General features: G+C 46.1%; 2 protein-coding genes across 2 annotated transcripts; both read left to right on the top strand.

The window, feature by feature from the left end:
• Positions 1-238: 238 nt before the first annotated feature.
• LOC107291941 (neutral amino acid transporter B(0)-like) lies at positions 239-7,505 on the top strand. The gene is made up of 6 exons (XM_015820995.1): positions 239-284; positions 1,070-1,236; positions 1,929-2,162; positions 3,117-3,311; positions 5,422-5,556; positions 7,224-7,505. Exons 1-6 carry the CDS (start codon positions 267-269, stop codon positions 7,459-7,461), a joined length of 987 nt encoding a protein of 328 aa, XP_015676481.1. The 5' UTR covers positions 239-266; the 3' UTR covers positions 7,462-7,505.
• Positions 7,506-8,476: 971 nt separating this feature from the next.
• LOC107291956 (neutral amino acid transporter B(0)-like) lies at positions 8,477-12,583 on the top strand. The gene is made up of 3 exons (XM_015821008.1): positions 8,477-8,709; positions 10,655-10,789; positions 12,299-12,583. Exons 1-3 carry the CDS (start codon positions 8,477-8,479, stop codon positions 12,534-12,536), a joined length of 606 nt encoding a protein of 201 aa, XP_015676494.1. The 3' UTR covers positions 12,537-12,583.
• Positions 12,584-19,212: the final 6,629 nt, after the last annotated feature.

The following is a 19,212-nucleotide window of genomic DNA, read 5'->3' as shown; positions in this document are numbered from 1 at the left end:
TGTGCTGTGGGCCTCCTGCCCCGGGCATTTTGGGTCTTGTGAGGGCATGTGGTTGGCACGGCAAAGGTCACCAGGAAAGATCTGCCCAGTCATAATATAGTTGCCAGGATGTGTCTCTCCCATCCCCAAATCCTATTTCCCAGAGAACGCGCAGCAAAAACAAAAAAAATCTGTTGTATTTTCTTTCCTAGTACTCAACCAGCTATGAAACGAAGAACCGCACGGATCTCGTCAATGGGACAGCATTTCTGAATGAAACCAAATCCATGAATGAGACAATACTGGTAAAAATAAAATAAAAAGCTGTGTACAGTAAAGCATCCTTTTTCAGGTTTCTAGTCCTGGTGGAGGAGATAAAGGTCTGCAACTGGAGGAAGGCTTCTGCTTGCTTGATTGATCCATCCCACTCAGGGTTGGGGGGGTCTCTGGGCAATGAAGACTCTACCTCTTTTACCTGCTTGTCTGCCCCAAAAGACTTTATAAGTGGTTTTTCCAAATACCGATAGCCCTTGACTTTGCCTAGTGACTGAAGTTCCAACGGCACTGGAAAAAGTGACCGTTTTTCACGCTGACAGCCATTGCAGCATCCTGATAGTCACATGATCAAAATTCAGACTTTGGCAACTGACTCATACTTACGACAGTCGCAATGTCCCAGGGTCAGGTGATCAGTTTTTGCGACCTTCTGACAAGCAAAGTCAATGGAAAAGCCGGATTCACTTAATAACCGGATTCACTTAACAACGGTGTAAGGAAGGTCATTAAATGGGGCAAAACTCAACAAATATCTCAATTTTGGGCCCAGTTATGGTTATAAGTCAAGGACTAGCTGTATTTCTCTGCTTCTTGCTGTACATTATTAATATGCCATACTGCCCCTCTCTCTCAAAGGGCGGTTCTATTTAATAATTATTATTACATAATAATTATTCAATAGAATATAACCAGTAAATAAAACAGTGTATAAAAATTACCAGTACCCTTAAAAAAATTAAATTAGGGTTAAAAATCCATTAAATTTAATTGGCCTTTGGGGTGGGCTGACGGTTTTCTCTCTTCCCCCAACCAGGTGCCCACGGGCGAAGAGGTGGAGGGCATGAACATCCTCGGCCTGGTGGTCTTCGCCATCGTCTTCGGAGTCGCCCTGCGGAAACTTGGGCCCGAAGGGGAGAACCTGATCAAGTTCTTCAACTCCTTCAACGAAGCCACCATGATTCTGGTTTCTTGGATTATGTGGTAAGGGTGTTGCTCATGTAGACCCTCTTCCGGGTCACAAAATTGATGCCAAAAGCCCTTTTCAATGTCCTGAATTCAGGATTTGGGACCCTTTTCTGCTCAAACAACCGTGGCAGGAAAGGTCGTAAAATGGGGCAAAATTTGCTTAACAAATGTCTCAACAACAGAAATGTTGGGCTCAATTGTGGTCATAAGTTGAGAACTACCTGTATTTCTCCGCTTCTTGCTATACATTTCATTTTATTCTTTTACTTTTATTTTACTTTGCTCTTATTTTTTATTTTTTATTATTCCATACTTCCCCTTTCTCTCAAAGAAGGGTTCTGGGCAGTTTTATTTAATAGGAATTATTTGATATAATACAACCAGTAAATAAAACGATGTATTAAAAATTACCATTACCTTTAAAAAGTTAAATTAGGGTTAAAAATCAATTATTCCCTGTCTGTGCTGCTGTCCCATCTCATGGTGAAGCGACTCCGGGCATCTTTCAACATCCTAAAAGCAAACATTACAAAACCAAAACATTCGAAATGAACAAAAATGAGGCGATTTGTTAATTAAAAAATGAATTTCTCGCCTCTGGGCAGAATTGCGAGGTGGGCTACGTGGTTCCGCTGACGGCCTCCAGCCCAGCACTCTGACCTGGCTCTGGGTCTCCAGCTGGGCTGACGGCCTCTTTCCCTCCCCAGGTACGCCCCCGTGGGTATCATGTTTCTGGTGGCCGGCAAGATCGTGGAGATGGAAGACGTGGTCCTGCTCTTCACCAGCCTGGGCAAATACATCTGCTGCTGCCTGGTGGGCCACGCCATCCACGGGCTGCTGGTTCTCCCAGGGATCTACTTCGTCTTCACCCGCCGGAACCCCTACCGCTTCCTGTGGGGGATCTTCACCCCCTTGGCCACCGCCTTTGGGACCTCCTCCAGGTATGCAGAGACCATCTGTCGCTGGGCCAGGAGTGGGTGGGATGGATGGATGGATGGATGGATGGATGGATGGAGAGCCATACTGGAAGATGGATGCTTGGGGTGCAGGCTCCATGTTAAAGATACATAGGTGAGAATATTTGAGCTCGGGGTTGAACTGTGGGGTGCTGGGTGCTGTCTGAGTTTGGGGCATTTCTTGCAGATGTTTCGTGACCCGATTAGGTGTAACCCCATCGGTACTAGAAGGGAGGGGGGGTTGTGGTGAGTTGGGGGTGTGCTGTGGTTTCCTCTCTGAGCTTGGTGTTCTTGCAGCCGTTCCATTACCCAACTAGATAACATCAGTGCTAGAAGGGAGTGGGATTTAGTGGGGGGGAGGAGGAGGAGGAGGACGAAGACTGTGGGGTCCTTGGTGCTCTCTGAGCTTGGTTACTTGCAGGCACTTCACGACCCATCTAGGCAACGTCATCAGGGATAGAAGGGATGGGGGTTGCTCTCACCAGGCTCAGAAAACACCAAGGACCCCACAGTTCATGTTAAGAGTACCCCCAGATTTAGCTCGCTTCGGCGGATGTGTCCACGTGGATGCTCAAAAAAGTTGGTAGTTTCCATATTGCGGCCGCCATCTTGCCTTCTTTAACCACTCCTTGGATGCCCCAATCTGCCAAGGTGCTTTGCTTCCTTGGGGTGATCTTGAAGGATTGCTCTGAGCAGATTTCAGCAGGCAGCTACCCCCTGTTGAGGAGAACGACCTGTTCTCTCAAGGTAGGCCACAGAATTCACTACCCTGAAAGAACGTGGGGGGACCTAGAGGTTGGTTGGGTGGTCAAGAACCGAGCAGATCACGGGGAGGGATGCTTTGAAGGCAGGGCGAGGTGGCAGGACTTCAAGTACCCCGGGAACATCTCTGGAGGACTTGATGGTCGATCCCCTCTCGGGGGCTTCTCCTCCCCACAGCTCCGCCACGTTGCCCCTGATGATGAAGTGCGTGGAGGAGAACAACGGAGTCTCCAAGCACATCAGCCGCTTCATCCTCCCCATCGGGGCCACGGTCAACATGGACGGGGCGGCCCTCTTCCAATGCGTGGCGGCCGTCTTCATCGCCCAGCTCAACAACGTCTCGCTCAACTTCGTCCAAGTCATCACGATCCTGTAAGTGTCCACCCCACCACCCCACATTTTGGCCTTCTGTGAAGCTGGGAAGGGACCCCTAAAATGCTTTTCTGTTCCCACAGCCAAAGAGGAAAGAGTGTTAAAGACACGGCAGAGGTAGAAATGCACCCGCTAGCTTTAATTAAAGATACATAGGATGAAATCACAGTTTGGGGGGGTTTTTTTGCGTGACATTATTGCTTTCTGGGCCATTTTTGTCCAAGATCAGATCTCAGCTTTAATCTAGAACCGTGTGTCTCGATCTGGGTAGCTTTAAGATATGTGGACTTCAACTCCCAGAATTCCCTACCCAGCATGGCTGGCTGGGGAATTCTGGGAGTTGAAGTCCACATATGTTAAAGCTGCCCAGATTGAGAATCATTGCTTTAAGTCATCACAGGAATCTTATGCCTTAACTACAACCCAATCAGTGGGGATTATATTTGGTGAACCACGGTTAGGAACAAACCACGATTACATTACAAACCCTGATGTTTCCCTGCTCCCGTTTAAAATTGTCCATATCTTGTGTAACCTGTGCGAATAGGCGGCGATATCAATCTTCTAAATAAATAAATAAATAAAATATCTTGTGGCCTCTCCCAGCCTTGTAATATTTTTGGAAAGTTTACCAAGAGGAGACTAAAACTCCAGACAATGAAATGGGCAACCTGGACATTATAATAAAAACCTCTTTAAATGATTTAATTGGAGGAGGTTGGAGCTGTCCTTTCACGGAAACCTTAAATTGCTCAATTTCTCTCCGTGAGACGAATCTGGGTCTCATTAAAGCTTTAATGGGCTGTAATTTTGTCAGTGGAAACTTTAGAGTCATGAGATTCACCCAGAAACAAAGGAGAAATTCATAGCTAGAGGTTGCTTCGGGACACATGGCGATGGAAAGAAACATTCCCCCCCCCAAAAAAAAATATATATATATATAAACTAGTTTTTAGAATAGCAGCCTTTAAGGAGAGATACTGAAATCACAGGATCTGGAGAAATTCAGGGTGAATCTCTGGTGGGACCTCAGAGAAAAAAGTCTAAAAATGGAAAAAAGTGGAAAAAAAGTCTAAAAATGGCACCCAGCTAAAATTAATTATTGGTTCTTTTTCTGCTAGTGCAGGAGGGCTGCCTCCAGCCTCTTGCAAAAAGCGGCCCCGGTCTCTTGTGTGCCTCGTGCTAAGCCAGGTTCGTTTAACCGAGACTTGCTGAAGACGCACAACTGGCTGCGATCACAAATAGTCCTCCAAGCACGCTTGGCTGGATTCCCGCAACTTGCTAAGCCAAGATTATACAAAGTGCAATTCTGGCTTGATGCCTTAGTACTCCTAACCTTTCCCCACCCCAGCTTAGCTAAAAAATTTCTTGGTCGTGGAAACGAGCAGGAAAGCCCCTGCGACGGAATAAAAAGAACAGATTTTGGTCCAGAGGTTCTACTTCGGGGTGGTGGTGTTCAATTTTGAGAAGTGTCTGGGGGGATGAAGAGGTGAAGTTAAGGAGGGGGTAGAGGGGGTAAACGCCAGCCAAGAACTGCCCCAAGGCCTTGGGTTCAATGGGGGGGGTGTCTAAACCCTCTTCTCTGCCCTTTTCTATTCACCATTTCTCTGCGCAATGATGAATAGAATGTGAAGGATGTGTGTATATAATGTATGTTCTTATTTGTGGTTTTTACTTGTGTGTAGTGCACTGTGGACAGCACTTAATTTTGTTGTGAGTTACACAGTGACAATAAAGATATTCTATTCTTTCTATTCTCTTCTGTTCTGTTCTATATTTTATTATATTCTCTGTTCTGTTCTATATTCTATTATATTCTATTTCCTATTCTATTCTATTCTCTGTTCTCTTCTCTTATTCTATTCTATTCTTATTTGTAATTCTATTCTACTCTACTCTATTTTATTCTATTCTATTCTTATTTGTAATTCTACTCTATTCTATTCTATTCTTATTTGTAATTCTATTCTACTCTACTCTATTCTATTCTTATTTGTAATTCTACTCTACGCTACTCTACTCTACTCTACACTCTATTCTATTCTATTCTATTCTATTCTATTCTATTCTATTCTATTCTATTCTATTCTATTCTCCATTCCAACCGCAGCATCACAGCCACAGCGTCCAGCGTTGGAGCAGCTGGAATTCCTGCCGGAGGGGTCCTCACCCTGGCCATCATCCTGGAGGCCATCAGCTTGCCCACCAACAACATCTCGCTCATCCTGGCGGTGGATTGGCTGGTGTAAGTATGGCTGGCGAGATGGGAAACCACCCATGATCAGGAACTAACCAGGATTGCCTAATCAGATTGCTAGAACCACAGAGTAGGTGGACCAGCTCGTTGGGGCAACCATAAAGCAGGTGGGCCAGCTGGTCCAAGGACTTGATATATGACCACAATTGAGCCCCAAAAAATTTCTGGCTGGCTCAGGAATTCTGGGAGTTGAAGTCCAGAGGTTGGAAAGGGACCATCTTTGGATGCAATCTGGAAGGAGGACTTAAGACTCTTCCTTGTTCTGCTGCCCTCCAGAATCTTGTTGTGTTTGTGTGGAATTTGTGTAACGAAGGGGAGGGAGGGTCTCCGACAGGCTTGTCTGGTGTAGCTGGAGGAAGCGGGTGGTGGAGTTGAGGGAGGCCGTCCCTGGGAGACTGTAGTGAAGGTTAAGGCAGCCTTGAGACTCTGCTGTCGGCAGGAGGTTCTTTTTTTCCCCATGGGACACGGAACCTGTACAAGGAAGTCCTCGACTTACGACGGTTCACACAGTAGCCGTTTGAAGTTATGACAGCCCATCAGAACTCAAACCAGGTCCTGAAAGTTCTGCCACATTTTGGGTGCCTAGCAACCAACCCGAATGGTCGGCAGTTTGTGATGCTGACTGCGTTTTATGTTTTTGCCCAAAACTGGCATTATTGGCCAAAATGTCTGGTTTACTTCTGGTTTTTAATAAAACTGTTAGCCGCCCTGAGTCCATAAGGAGAAGGGCGGGATATAAATATAATTAATAAATAAATAAATAAATAAATAAATAAATAAATAAATAAATAAATAAATAAATAAATAAATAAATAAATAAATAAATAAATAAATAAAACTGTTAACCATTGGATCGTTTAATGACCGCCACAAAAACAGTGGTAAAATCAGGTTAGTTGCATGGGTGATGATGGGTTTTATGACAGACAGGCTTCGTTAGGGAGGGCTGCCTGCAGACAGCAGTAGATAAAAACCCGTGCTGGATGAGAGCAAAGGTCTCTTGCAGCAATCGTGACAGATCTGATAAAAGAGAATATTTGAACTGAGGGGCTCCTTGGTGCTCTCTGAGCTTGGGGGAGTTTTCTTGCAGATGTTTCATGACCCAAACTAGATAACATTATCAGTGCTGGAAGGGAGGGATGGAAAGGAGGAGGAGGAAGGGAGGTTCTATGGGGTCCTTGGTACTCTCTGTGCTGTCTTCTAGACGTTTCATTACCCAACTAGGTAACATCATCAGTGCATAACCCACCTCCCTTCCAGCACTGATGACATTACCTAATTGGGCCATGAAATGTCTGCAAAAAAACCACCCAGCTCAGAGAGCAGCAAGGGACCCCACAGCCACCACCCTTCTCCTCCTCCTCCTCCCTCCTCCACTCCATATACCCTCCTCCCAGCACAGATGACATTACCTAGCTGGGCCATGAAACGTCTGCAAAAAAACCACCCAGCTCAGAGAGCACCATGGACCCCACATGACAGATCTTTCTGTCCTCTCCTAACCAGAGCAGGGGAGTCTTTTGACCCTGGTTTTGCAGGTGAAGATGTTCTGAATGAGGGGGGCTCAGGGGGGGCTCCCCTTTTTTCACCCTGCTTCTCTCCATGGGGTTATTTTGCGTGCATTCTGACGCCCGGTTCCTCCTCCTCCCCTACAGAGACCGGACGTGTACTGTCCTGAACGTGGAGGGCGATGCCTTTGGCGCGGGGCTCCTACAGGTGTACTCGGAGAAGAAAATGGGCCAGATGGAGGACGACGACCTGGTGGAAGTTAAGACGGTGGCCGTGGAGGCCAGCAAGCCCGAGTGGGTAGAGGAGGGCTCCCCGCTGATTAAGCAGAACGGCCCAACCCATTTGGGGGATAGCAAACCTTGCGAAAAAGAATCCGTGATGTGACTGAACTACTCCAAAGCCGAACTTTAGAACTTTTCTCCAAAAAAAAAAAAGAACTTTAGAACTTTTCTCCAAAAAAAGAAGTTTAAAAGACATAATTTTTCTCCGTCTTTCAAGATCAGAATTTCCCATCCAGAGGGAGATTTAATGACCGGGAGTTTTTTTTTTCTACCAAGAATCTGTTTAAACACAGCCTTTTTTTTCCCCCACCGTTGTTTCTTCTTTGAACTTCACGCATTTCGTACGTTTGGAAATTTCAATGCCAACGAACGCCGTAGGATCATCACTCCATTTTTCCCAAATTTTTCTCCGTAGTCTTGGTGGCGCTTAAGAAAACGTCCACTGTGCAAGGCGAGACGTTCTCTTCGGCGACATCCAGTTAAAAAGGGGGAAAAAAATAATCGTCATACGAATCGACGTATCGAGATCACTCAATCGTCCTTTTGTTTTTTCTTCTCTTTTTGTGTGCAATTTTCTCTGCATTTATTTTTATATTTTGGACCAAGCCAGCAGAAAGAGTCTTTAGTCTTATCTTTTTTTTTTTTTTTCTTGTTTGTTTTCCTTCCATTCTTTACTTGACGTTCTCTGGCCTGTTGAGCCAGAAGGACAAGAAACGCACCGGGTTAAATCTTAACTGCGTGGGGTTTTTTTTTTTTTTTTTCCAAATCCCAAAACTTGAAACTTGTTTGCAAGGCGACCGACAGCCCTTGTAAATGCAGAAACTGGAGGGGAATGGGGTTTTTGCTTCCAGACTTTTTCAATTGCGATTTTTTATTTCCATCTCTCACACTCCATGTGCTGACACTGGGACCTACGGATGAACTTTTCATTACCTTTTGACGTGGCCAACTTTGTTTAACTGTCTTCCCCTTAGCCCACATTTTTTTACTTCCGTTAATGATTGTCCTTCTGTTTTAGAATTGGAATGGCTGATTTGCGATGTAATTTATTTCTGAAAGGGGGGCTGTTTGCGTTTGGGNGGACTTCAAGTACCCCGGGAACATCTCTGGAGGACTTGATGGTCGATCCCCTCTCGGGGGCTTCTCCTCCCCACAGCTCCGCCACGTTGCCCCTGATGATGAAGTGCGTGGAGGAGAACAACGGAGTCTCCAAGCACATCAGCCGCTTCATCCTCCCCATCGGGGCCACGGTCAACATGGACGGGGCGGCCCTCTTCCAGTGCGTGGCGGCCGTCTTCATCGCCCAGCTCAACAACGTCTCGCTCAACTTCGTCCAAGTCATCACGATCCTGTAAGTGTCCACCCCACCACCACACCACATTTTGGCCTTCTCTGAAGCTGGGAAGGGACCCCTAAAATGCTTTTCCGTTCCCACAGCCAAAGAGGAAAGAGTGTTAAAGACACGGCAGAAGTAGAAATGCACCCGCTAGCTTTAATTAAAGATACATAGGATGAAATCACAGTTGGGGGGGGGGGTTTGCGTGACATTATTGCTTTCTGGGCCATTTTTGTCCAAGATCAGATCTCAGCTTTAGTCTAGAACCGTGTGTCTCGATCTGGGCAGCTTTAATATATGTGAACTTCAACTCCCAGAATTCCCCACCCATCATGGCTGGCTGGGGAATTCTGGGAGTTGAAGTCCACATATGTTAAAGCTGCCCAGATTGAGAATCATTGCTTTAAGTCATCACAGGAATCTTATGCCTTAACTACAACCCAATCAGTGGGGATTATATTCGGTGAACCACGGTTAGGAACAAACCACGATTACATTACAAGCCCTGATGTTTCCCTGCTCCCGTTTAAAATTGTCCATATCTTGTGTAACCTGCCTTGAGTCGCCCTGTGCGAATAGGCGGCGATATCAATCTTATAAATAAATAAATAAATTAAATATCTTGTGACCTCTCTCAACCTCGTAACATTTTGGAAAGTTTACCAAGAGGAGACCAAAACTCCAGACAATGAAATGGGCAACCTGGACATTATAATAAAAACCTCTTTAAATGATTTAATTGGAGGAGGTTGGAGCTGTCCTTTCACGGAAACCTTAAATTGCTCAATTTCTCCCCGTGAGACGAATCTGGGTCTCATTAAAGCTTTAATGGGCTGTAATTTTGTCAGTGGAAACTTTAGAGTCATGAGATTCACCCAGAAACAAAGGAGAAATTCATAGCTAGAGGTTGCTTCGGGACACATGGCGATGGAAAGAAACATTCCCCCCCCCCCAATATAAACTAGTTTTTAGAATAGCAGCTTTTAAGGAGAGATACTGAAATCACAGGATCAGGAGAAATTCAGGGTGGATCCCTGAATTTGGTGGAAAAAAGTCTAAAAATGGCACCCAGCTAAAATTAAATCTCGGTTCTTTTTCTGCTAGTGCAGGAGGGCTGCCTCCAGCCTCTTGCAAAAAGCCTCGTGCTAAGCCAGGTTCGCTTAACCGAGACTTGCTGAAGACGCACAACTGGCTGTGATCACAAATAGTCCTCCAAGGACGCTTGGCTGGATTCCCGCAACTTGCTAAGCCAAGATTATACAAAGTGCAATTCTGGCTTGATGCCTTAGTACTCCTAACCTTTCCCCACCCCAGCTTCGCTAAAAAATTTCTTGGTCGTGGAAACGAGCAAGAAAGCCCCTGCGACGGAATAAAAAGAACAGATTTTGGTCCAGAGGTTCTACTTCGGGGTGGTGGTGTTCAATTTTGAGAAGTGTCTGGGGGGATGAAGAGGTGAAGTTAAGGAGGGGGTAGAGAGGGTAAACGCCAGCCAAGAACTGCCCCAAGGCCTTGGGTTCAATGGGGGGGGTCTAAACCCTCTTCTCTGCCCTTTTCTATTCACCATTTCTCTGCGCAATGATGAATAGAAAGTGAAGGATGTGTGTATACAATGTATGTTCTTATTTGTGGTTTTTACTTGTGTGTAGTGCACTGTGGACAGCACTTAATTTTGTTGTGAGTTACACAGTGACAATAAAGATATTCTATTCTTTCTATTCTCTTCTGTTCTGTTCTATATTTTATTCTCCGTTCTGTTCTGTTCTATATTCTATTCTATTTTCTATTCTATTCTATTCTCTGTTCTCTTCTCTTATTCTATTCTATTCTATTCTATTCTATTCTATTCTATTATTTGTAATTCTATTCTATTCTTCTCTATTCTACTCTATTCTACTCTACTCTGTTCTACTCTACTCTACTCTTCTATTCTATTCTATTCTATCCTCCATTCCAACCGCAGCATCACGGCCACAGCGTCCAGCGTTGGAGCAGCTGGAATTCCTGCCGGAGGGGTCCTCACCCTGGCCATCATCCTGGAGGCCATCAGCTTGCCAACCAACAACATCTCGCTCATCTTGGCGGTGGATTGGCTGGTGTAAGTACGGCCGGCGAGATGGGAAACCACCCATGATCAGGAACTAACCAGGATTGCCTAATCAGATTGCTAGAACCACAGAGTAGGTGGACCAGCTCGTTGGGGCAACCATAAAGCAGGTGGGCCAGCTGGTCCAAGGACTTGATGTATGACCACAATTGAGCCCCCCAAAAATTCTGGCTAGCTCAGGAATTCTGAGAGTTGAAGTCCACAGGTTGGAAAGGGACCATCTTTGGATGCAATCTGGAAGGGGGACTTAAGACTCTTCCTTGTTCTGCTGCCTTCTGGAATCTTGTTGTGTTTGTGTGGAATTTGTGTAACAAAGGGGAGGGAGGGTCTCCGACAGGCTTGTCTGGTGTAGCTGGAGGAAGCCGGTGGTGGAGTTGAGGGAGGCCGTCCCTGGGAGACTGGAGTGAAGGTTAAGGCAGCCTTGAGACTCTGCTGTCGGCAGGAGGTTCTTTTTTTCCCCATGGGACACGGAACCTGTACAAGGAAGTCCTCGACTTACGACGGTTCACACAGTAGCCGTTTGAAGTTATGACAGCCCATCAGAACTCAAACCAGATCCTGAAAGTTCTGCCACATTTTGGGTGCCTAGCAATCAACCTGCATGGTCGGCAGTTTGTGATGCTGACTGCGTTTTATGTTTTTGCCCAAAACTGGCATTATTGGCCAAAATGTCTGGTTTACTTCTGGTTTTTAATAAAACTGTTAACCATTGGATCGTTTAATGACCGCCACAAAAACAGTGGTAAAATCAGGTTAGTTGCATGGGTGATGATGGGTTTTATGACAGACAGGCTTCGTTAGGGAGGGCTGCCTGCAGACAGCAGTAGATAAAAACCCGTGCTGGATGAGAGCAAAGGTCTGTTGCAGCAATCGTGACAGATCTGATAAAAGAGAATATTTGAACTGAGGGGCTCCTTGGTGCTCTCTGAGCTTGGGGGGGTTTTCTTGCAGACGTTTCATGACCCAAACTAGATAACATTATCAGTGCTGGAAGGGAGGGATGGAAAGGAGGAGGAGGAAGGGAGGTTCTATGGGGTCCTTGGTACTCTCTGTGCTGTCTTCTAGACGTTTCATTACCCAACTAGATAACATCATCAGTGCATAACCCACCTCCCTTCCAGCACTGATGACATTACCTAATTGGGCCATGAAATGTCTGCAAAAAAACCACCCAGCTCAGAGAGCAGCAAGGGACCCCACAGCCACCACCCTTCTCCTCCTCCTCCCTCCTCCACTCCATATACCCCCCTCCCTTCCAACCTAGCTGGGCCATGAAACGTCTGCAAAAAAACCACCCAGCTCAGAGAGCACCATGGACCCCACATGACAGATCTTTCTGTCCTCTCCTAACCAGAGCAGGGGAGTCTTTTGACCCTGGTTTTGCAGGTGAAGATGTTCTGAATGAGGGGGGCACAGGGGGGGCTCCCCTTTTTTCACCCTGCTTCTCTCCATGGGGTTATTTTGCGTGCATTCTCACGCCCGGTTCCTCCTCCCCTACAGAGACCGGACGTGTACTGTCCTGAACGTGGAGGGCGATGCCTTTGGCGCGGGGCTCCTACAGGTGTACTCGGAGAAGAAAATGGGCCAGATGGAGGACGACGACCTGGTGGAGGTTAAGACGGTGGCCGTGGAGGCCAGCAAGCCCGAGTGGGTAGAGGAGGGCTCCCCGCTGATTAAGCAGAACGGCCCAACCCATTTGGGGGATAGCAAACCTTGCGAAAAAGAATCCGTGATGTGACTGAACTACTCCAAAGCCGAACTTTAGAACTTTTCTCCAAAAAAAAAAAAGAACTTTAGAACTTTTCTCCAAAAAAGAAGTTTAAAAGACATAATTTTTCTCCGTCTTTCAAGATCAGAATTTCCCATCCAGAGGGAGATTTAATGACCGGGAGTTTTTTTTTTCTACCAAGAATCTGTTTAAACACAGCCTTTTTCCCCCACCGTTGTTTCTTCTTTGAACTTCACGCATTTCGTACGTTTGGAAATTTTAATGCCAACGAACGCCGTAGGATCATCACTCCATTTTCCCCAAAATTTTCTCCGTAGTTCTGGTGGCGCTTAAGAAAACGTCCACTGTGCAAGGCGAGACGTTCTCTTCGGCGACATCCAGTTAAAAAGGGGGGAAAAAATAATCATCATACGAATCGACGTATCGAGATCACTCAATCGTCCTTTTGTTTTTTCTTCTCTTTTTGTGTGCAATTTTCTCTGCATTTATTTTTATATTTTGGACCAAGCCAGCAGAAAGAGTCTTTAGTCTTATCTTTTTTTTTTTCTTGTTTGTTTTCCTTCCATTCTTTACTTGACGTTCTCTGGCCTGTTGAGCCAGAAGGACAAGAAACGCACCGGGTTAAATCTTAACTGCGTGGGTTTTTTTTTTTTTTTTTTCCAAATCCAAAAACTTGAAACTTGTTTGCAAGGCGACCGACAGCCCTTGTAAATGCAGAAACTGGAGGGGAATGGGGTTTTTGCTTCCAGACTTTTTCAATTGCGATTTTTTATTTCCGTCTCTCACACTCCATGTGCTGACACTGGGACCTACGGATGAACTTTTCATTACCTTTTGACGTGGCCAACTTTGTTTAACTGTCTTCCCCTTAGCCCACATTTTTTTACTTCCGTTAATGATTGTCCTTCTGTTTTAGAATTGGAATGGCTGATTTGCGATGTAATTTATTTCTGAAAGGGGGGCTGTTTGCGTTTGGGTTCACAGCGGGAATATGGGAAAAGAATATGTTCCGAAATTTTCACGGGAGCGCTCTAAGGTTCTCTCCTCTTGTGCTTCTTCGTAAATCTATATTCCAGGATGGGTTTTTGGTTTTTTTGTGCCAAACAGGTTGAAAGACTTTGCTGTAAGGGGTTGGCAGCTGGCAGCCTCACACTCCAATGTGCCCAAACTTTGTGGCCAGCTTTTATACATGTAGATGTGGAGCAAGACAGGAAGAGGAGGAAATACAAAATTTTCAAATTCAGTAGGAGGATGGAGATTGCTATTCCTCCAGTAGTTGTGCTTGTGGGGGGGGGGCAGCGTATCCCCTATACAGGTAGTCCTCGACTTATGACAATTGAGGCCACAGTTTCCGTCACTAAGCGAGGCAGTTGCCAAGTGAGTTTTGCCCCGTTTTTACAACTTTTCTCGCCACATCTGTTAAGCGAATCACTGCCGTTCTTAAATTAGGGACACGGGTTGTTAAGTGAATCTGCGCCCCCCCCCATTGACTTTCCTTGTCAGAAGGTTGCAAAAGGGGATTCCAGGACTCCTGCCGGAACACTGCGACCGTCGTAAATAGGAGTCAGTTGCCCAGCGTCTGAGGTTTGAGCATATGACCATGGGGATGCTGCAATGGTCATAAGTGAAAAAAAGTCATAGGTCACTTTTTTCAGTGCCGTTCTAACTTCGAGTGGTCACTAAATGAACGGTTGTTTTAAGTCGAGGACTGCGCTGTGTTTGCAGAGGAAAATAGGACCCTTGGAGCGTACAGGGTATAAATCGGGCCTTCAAACTTGGCCCTTTTATGACTGGTGGACTTCAATTCCCAGAATTCCTAAGCCAGCGTGCCTGGCTGAGGAATTCTGGGAGTTGAAGTCCATAAGTCATAAAAGGACCAAGTTTGAAGGCCCCTGGTATATATGGTCTAGAGCAGGGGCGGGGAACCTTGGCCCTTTTATGACTCGTGGACTTCAACTCCCAGAATTCCTGAGCCAGCCTGCTGAGGGGAAAAGGGAGAGGTTTCCATGCTGGCTCAGGAATTCTGGGAGTTGAAGTCCACGAGTCATAAAAGAGCCAAGGTTCCTCATCCCTGCTCTAAAATCGGGGAGCTAGACAATGTAAAAAGCCACGTAAATAAACAATTGGAGAAAATCTTTTGCGTGTGCAGAACAGCAGCCTCCGGGTGACGTGATCTGAGCCTTGGAAGGGCACCCCGAGGGCAAATGGCTGCTCCGCCAGGCCTTGGCAAGGGGTTGTTTTGCATGACAAGTTCTCTGAAATTTTGGGGTGATCAGTCTGGTTTGGACTGTGCTGCAAGAAGACCAGACGAAAACAGGGGGGCTGCTATGTCAGACCCTCGATGTGTACCCCACTTGGCTAGAATTTTGGAGAAAAACTGAAAGATGGATCTAGTTTTGTGAACCAAAGATCCGTGACTTACTCTGATGTGTGCGCGTGCATGTTTGCGTTCTTGTTTTGTACCTGGGCAATGTTTTTTCCCCCCAGGATGGATGGACACGTTCGGATGCAACTGAAGAACAGGGACTGGTTAAACGGGTTTTTTTTTTTTTTTTTTGGTCAACTAATAATGCCTTTGCACGGGGCGGTTGGCTGGTTTTTACCAGCACAGTTGTTATGCAGAGGGATGTCAGCTGCCCCATTGCACAGAATAAAAGCTGTTTTTTTGGATTTTAGCGAGTGTTTATCTCTTCTTGCAAAAAATAAAATAAAATGGGGGCTTCTCTGGGGCCAGGCTGAGGCCATGAGCACGTGGGTCCCCCATCACAGGACTCTGGTCATTTAACGCTCAACTATTTTAACAAGGCAGCCGCAATTTGTGTGTTGTCTGTCGGATCACACTCACTTCTGTTTTTTGGAGATGGAGATTTTTGTAGAATCCCATTCATTTCAGGCTTGGGTGTCCAAAGTTCCTGCCGATCCTCGGTTTTCATTCCCAAATTCTGGACCGCTGTTGAGTTTCCCTCTTTTTTTGAAAAAGTAATGTTGAATGGTTCAGTTGAAAAGATGAGAACGCGTGCCAGTTGAAAAACAGAAAAGGGTAAACAGAAAAAAACAGGGCAGAAAAGAAAAGAAAAATTAAGAACATACTTAAAAGAGAAAAATATGTTAAGGGTGGACTTCCCCCTTCGTCGTGAGTATATAAACATTTTTAGGAACTTAATATTGCCTCTTCAGATAAACAAATCTCTTCTTCCCAAATCTCATCTTTTATCTGTAAACAANGACCTTGAAGGTCATCTAGTCCAACCCCCTGCTCAGGCAGGAAACCCTATACCATTTCGGACAAATGGCTGTCCAGTCTCTTCTTAAAAACTTCCAGTGTTGGAGCATTCACCACTTCTGGAGGCAGGTTGTTCCACTGGTTAATTGTTCTCACTGTCAGGAAGTTTCTCCTTAGTTCTAGGTTGCTTCTCTCCTTGATGAGTTTCCATCCATTGCTTCTTGTCCTGCCTTCAGGCGCTTTGGAGAATAGCTTGACTCCCTCTTCTTTGGGGCAGCCCCTGAGATATTGGAACACTGCTCTCATGTCCCCCCTCGTCCTTCTCTTCATTAAACTAGACAGACCCAATTCCAGCAGCCATTCCTCATATGTTTTAGCCTCCAGTCCCCTAATCTTCTTTGTTGCTCTTCTCTGCACTCTTTCTAGAGTCTCAGCATCTTTTTTACATCGCGGTGACCAAAACTGGATGCAGTATTCCAAGTGTGGCCTTACCAAGGCATTGTAAAGTGGTATTAACACTTCACGTGATCTTGATTCTATTTCTCGGGAGGACCTCCAAGGCAGGCCAGGTCAAGGCAAGCACACCCCCACAGGGATTTGAGGAATGCTGCTTGATCCGTTGCAGGGTGGAAATGTCAAAATGTTGAAAATCTATGCAAGATTTTTTCCTGCTTCCTGTAACAAATTCAAGACAGGGTTGATTTGAGTCTTTTTCTCTCTCATGTTTCGTGCAATGCCTGAACGGTACAATCTCCAAGTCTCTCCACGGCTGTTTCCTGCCTCTTCCTTCCCCAAGATCCGCTCTCGATTCCTTTGCAGCTGATCCTTGAAATCGGATCCTACGGCTATCCGAGTCGCATCTCAAATCCTGTGGCCGGTTTGAGATGCTACGTTCCTAAAGGTTCAGACAAAGAGCAGCCCAGAGGAACAAAGAACAGGAACTTTGCTCCGAGGGGGACTAAATATGGGTAGTCCTTGCTTAACGACCAGTCACCTAGCAACTGTCCAAAGTTACGACGGACCATCTCAAGAGTTATTCATGACCTGATTTTTGAGGTTCCAACAGCTGCCCACACGCTGTGGACCTTTGGGGTGCCTGGCAACAAACTTGCATCGATGGTCATTTGCAGAATCCCATGGTCACGTGACCACAATTTTTGATGGGGTTTTTTTTTGCCAGTTTCCAGCATTAATTTCCACTTTCTGGCAAAATATGCCCACTGAGGAAAATGGGGCTTGCTTACCGACCGTGTTTGCTAAACTTAACAGCTGCAGGGTTTCGCTTAACAAGCCGCAGCGAGAAAAGTCGTAAAATGAGGCAGAATTCTCTTGATTGTCTCATTTAGCAACATACATTTTGGGCTCAAAATTGTCGTTAAGTCGAGGACTACCTGTATCAGCTGCCCAGAGTTGTTTCTCGGTGAGATGGACTGCAAACAAGTCTGAGGAATGCAATAATATAAATAAATAAAATTTGTCCAGAAGCAAATTCTCCACGATGTGCTCACTCGATACCCTGAGCCTCAAAAATAACATGCTATAAGGCATGGGGCGTTTTAGCTGGCTGGCTGGCTTCATTCACCCAGCGAAGGGAGCAACTGCATTTCTCGATATATGCCACGCTGCAAAACCCTCGGTCGTTCCAGCCCAACCTGGCATCTCTCATGGTGCCACCCATTAAAGCCCGCAGAGTTTTTCTCCCAAGCTAAATTCATCTCCTGCCTTGTCCCCATTTCCAAATCGCATCCAGGAACTAAGCAAAAATGGAGCTTTTCCTGCCAGCGACTTAATTGGGAAGCATCAAGAGGGCCGAGGCATTCCTAGCCTGGCGTGACTCGTTCCAGGGCAGGATTTCCCGTGGATTTTTCCGGGCAAGAATTGAAAAAACGATCCTTCCGGGCTTGAAATTGGAATTAAATATGGTCCACTCTTCTTCGGCAGCTGATGATCTCTGCTGGCAGGAACGAGGCATCGCAGAGAGGTTGCGTAGGGACAACAGCAGCACTGGCTGCTGCACAATCCTTATTCTGCCTGTAGTGGTGCTAAGCAAAAGCTGGGAGTCAGGAAGTAAATGGCACTTTTCTCCCAGTTCTGATTTTCAGCCCCTCTATAAAGACCCCCGACCCAGGTTGCAAAATTTCAGGGGGTCCCACCATGGTGGCGAGGATAAGGAGCTGGAGATCTCAAAAGTACAGGAATCGGCCAGTGATTGGGCCCAGAATTTATGTTGCTAATGAAGACATTTGTTAAGGGAGTGTTGCCCCATTTGACGACCTTGTTGTTAAAGGAATCACTGCAGCTGATAAGTTGTTAAGTGAATCAGGCTTCCCCATTGACTTTGCTTATCAGGAGGTGGCAAAAGGGGATACAGTGACTCTGGCACGCCGAAACCGACATAAACGTGAAACAGTTGTCAAACATCCAAATGTCAATCACGGGACCATGGGGACACGGCAACGGTCGTAAGTATGAACCAGTTGCCCAGCCTCTGAATTCTGATCACGTGATTGTGGGGAATGCCGCAACGGTCATGCGAAAAACTGGTCGGTTTCTTTCCCCCAGTGCCGTCGTAACTTTGAACGGTCACTAAACGAACGGTCATCGGTCAAGCGCTACTTGTATAACGGCAGGAACTTTGAGAACGAAAAGATCCCGCGTGGAAGTGGAGGCACGCCACGCTTTTTGCAGATTGGCCTAGGAAGGGGAAGGGAGAAGCAGCATTCCGGAGACGTACCAAAGGCCTTTGCCAGGATTTGAACCCACAAATGCGCCGATGAGATCACCCGACCCCCTGGAAGCCCCCAAACGCATCCAACATTTTAACACTTCCCCACAGGAATTTGGACTGAAGTCAAATTGCGTTTTAGCACTTGTTTCAGTTATTTCTTTTTTCTTTTTTTAAAAAGCCGGTTGGCATTTGCAATGTTTTCTTTGGCAAGCAGCTAATCCAGCATCTCCTGCTCATTTTTGACCCTGATTTTAACAAGCTGCTCGCTGGCCCTTTTCCAAAGAAAAAGAAGAAAAAAAAAAAACCACCACCTCGTAGCATGAAAGAAGAATCTGGACACGCTGCAAGATAGGGGCACGTTAATTTTATTTTTTACTGTTTTAAAACCAGGATACGAAGCATCCAACGCAATCGCCATGCCAAGCCTGACTCCTAATGCTTGTCAATTACTGTCTGTTAGCAAGATAAAGTGGGGGAACTTTTGGGCTGCGGAATAAGCCCAAATACGACAACAACCAATTTGGGGGTTGGGGGGGTTGGGAGGAGAGCAGAAGAGGAAACTCGGTTCTTTTACTCTTAAAAAAAAATGCTCGTTCGCCACGGAGGCACAACTCTCTCCCTATTCATTCAAGATGCACTCCTGGCCCCTTCCTCAAAGGGTCTGGGGGACCTCCATCCACTGGAGGCTGCGTTCCTCAGTCCACCTGTCTGAAAGGACCTCCCAGGGGACAGAG

The sequence above is a fragment of the Protobothrops mucrosquamatus genome, unplaced genomic scaffold (genome assembly GCF_001527695.2).
Source record: "Protobothrops mucrosquamatus isolate PMUCROS unplaced genomic scaffold, P.Mucros_1.0 scaffold1232, whole genome shotgun sequence".
Classification (NCBI taxonomy): Eukaryota; Metazoa; Chordata; class Lepidosauria; order Squamata; family Viperidae; genus Protobothrops; species Protobothrops mucrosquamatus.
The sequence above is the reverse complement of the archived record's forward strand: the minus strand, read 5'-3'. Positions and strand labels throughout refer to the sequence as shown.

Excerpts from the sequence above, each read along its gene's own strand:
- LOC107291941 (XM_015820995.1), top strand. Across the intron at positions 3,312-5,421 it reads GTCCAAGTCATCACGATCCT|CATCACAGCCACAGCGTCCA; the intron begins GTAAGTGTCCAC and ends TTCCAACCGCAG. Across the intron at positions 5,557-7,223 it reads CTGGCGGTGGATTGGCTGGT|AGACCGGACGTGTACTGTCC; the intron begins GTAAGTATGGCT and ends CCTCCCCTACAG.
- LOC107291956 (XM_015821008.1), top strand. The coding sequence starts at position 8,477 with ATGGTCGATCCCCTCTCGGGGGCTTCTCCTCCCCACAGCTCCGCCACG. Across the intron at positions 8,710-10,654 it reads GTCCAAGTCATCACGATCCT|CATCACGGCCACAGCGTCCA; the intron begins GTAAGTGTCCAC and ends TTCCAACCGCAG. Across the intron at positions 10,790-12,298 it reads TTGGCGGTGGATTGGCTGGT|AGACCGGACGTGTACTGTCC; the intron begins GTAAGTACGGCC and ends CCTCCCCTACAG.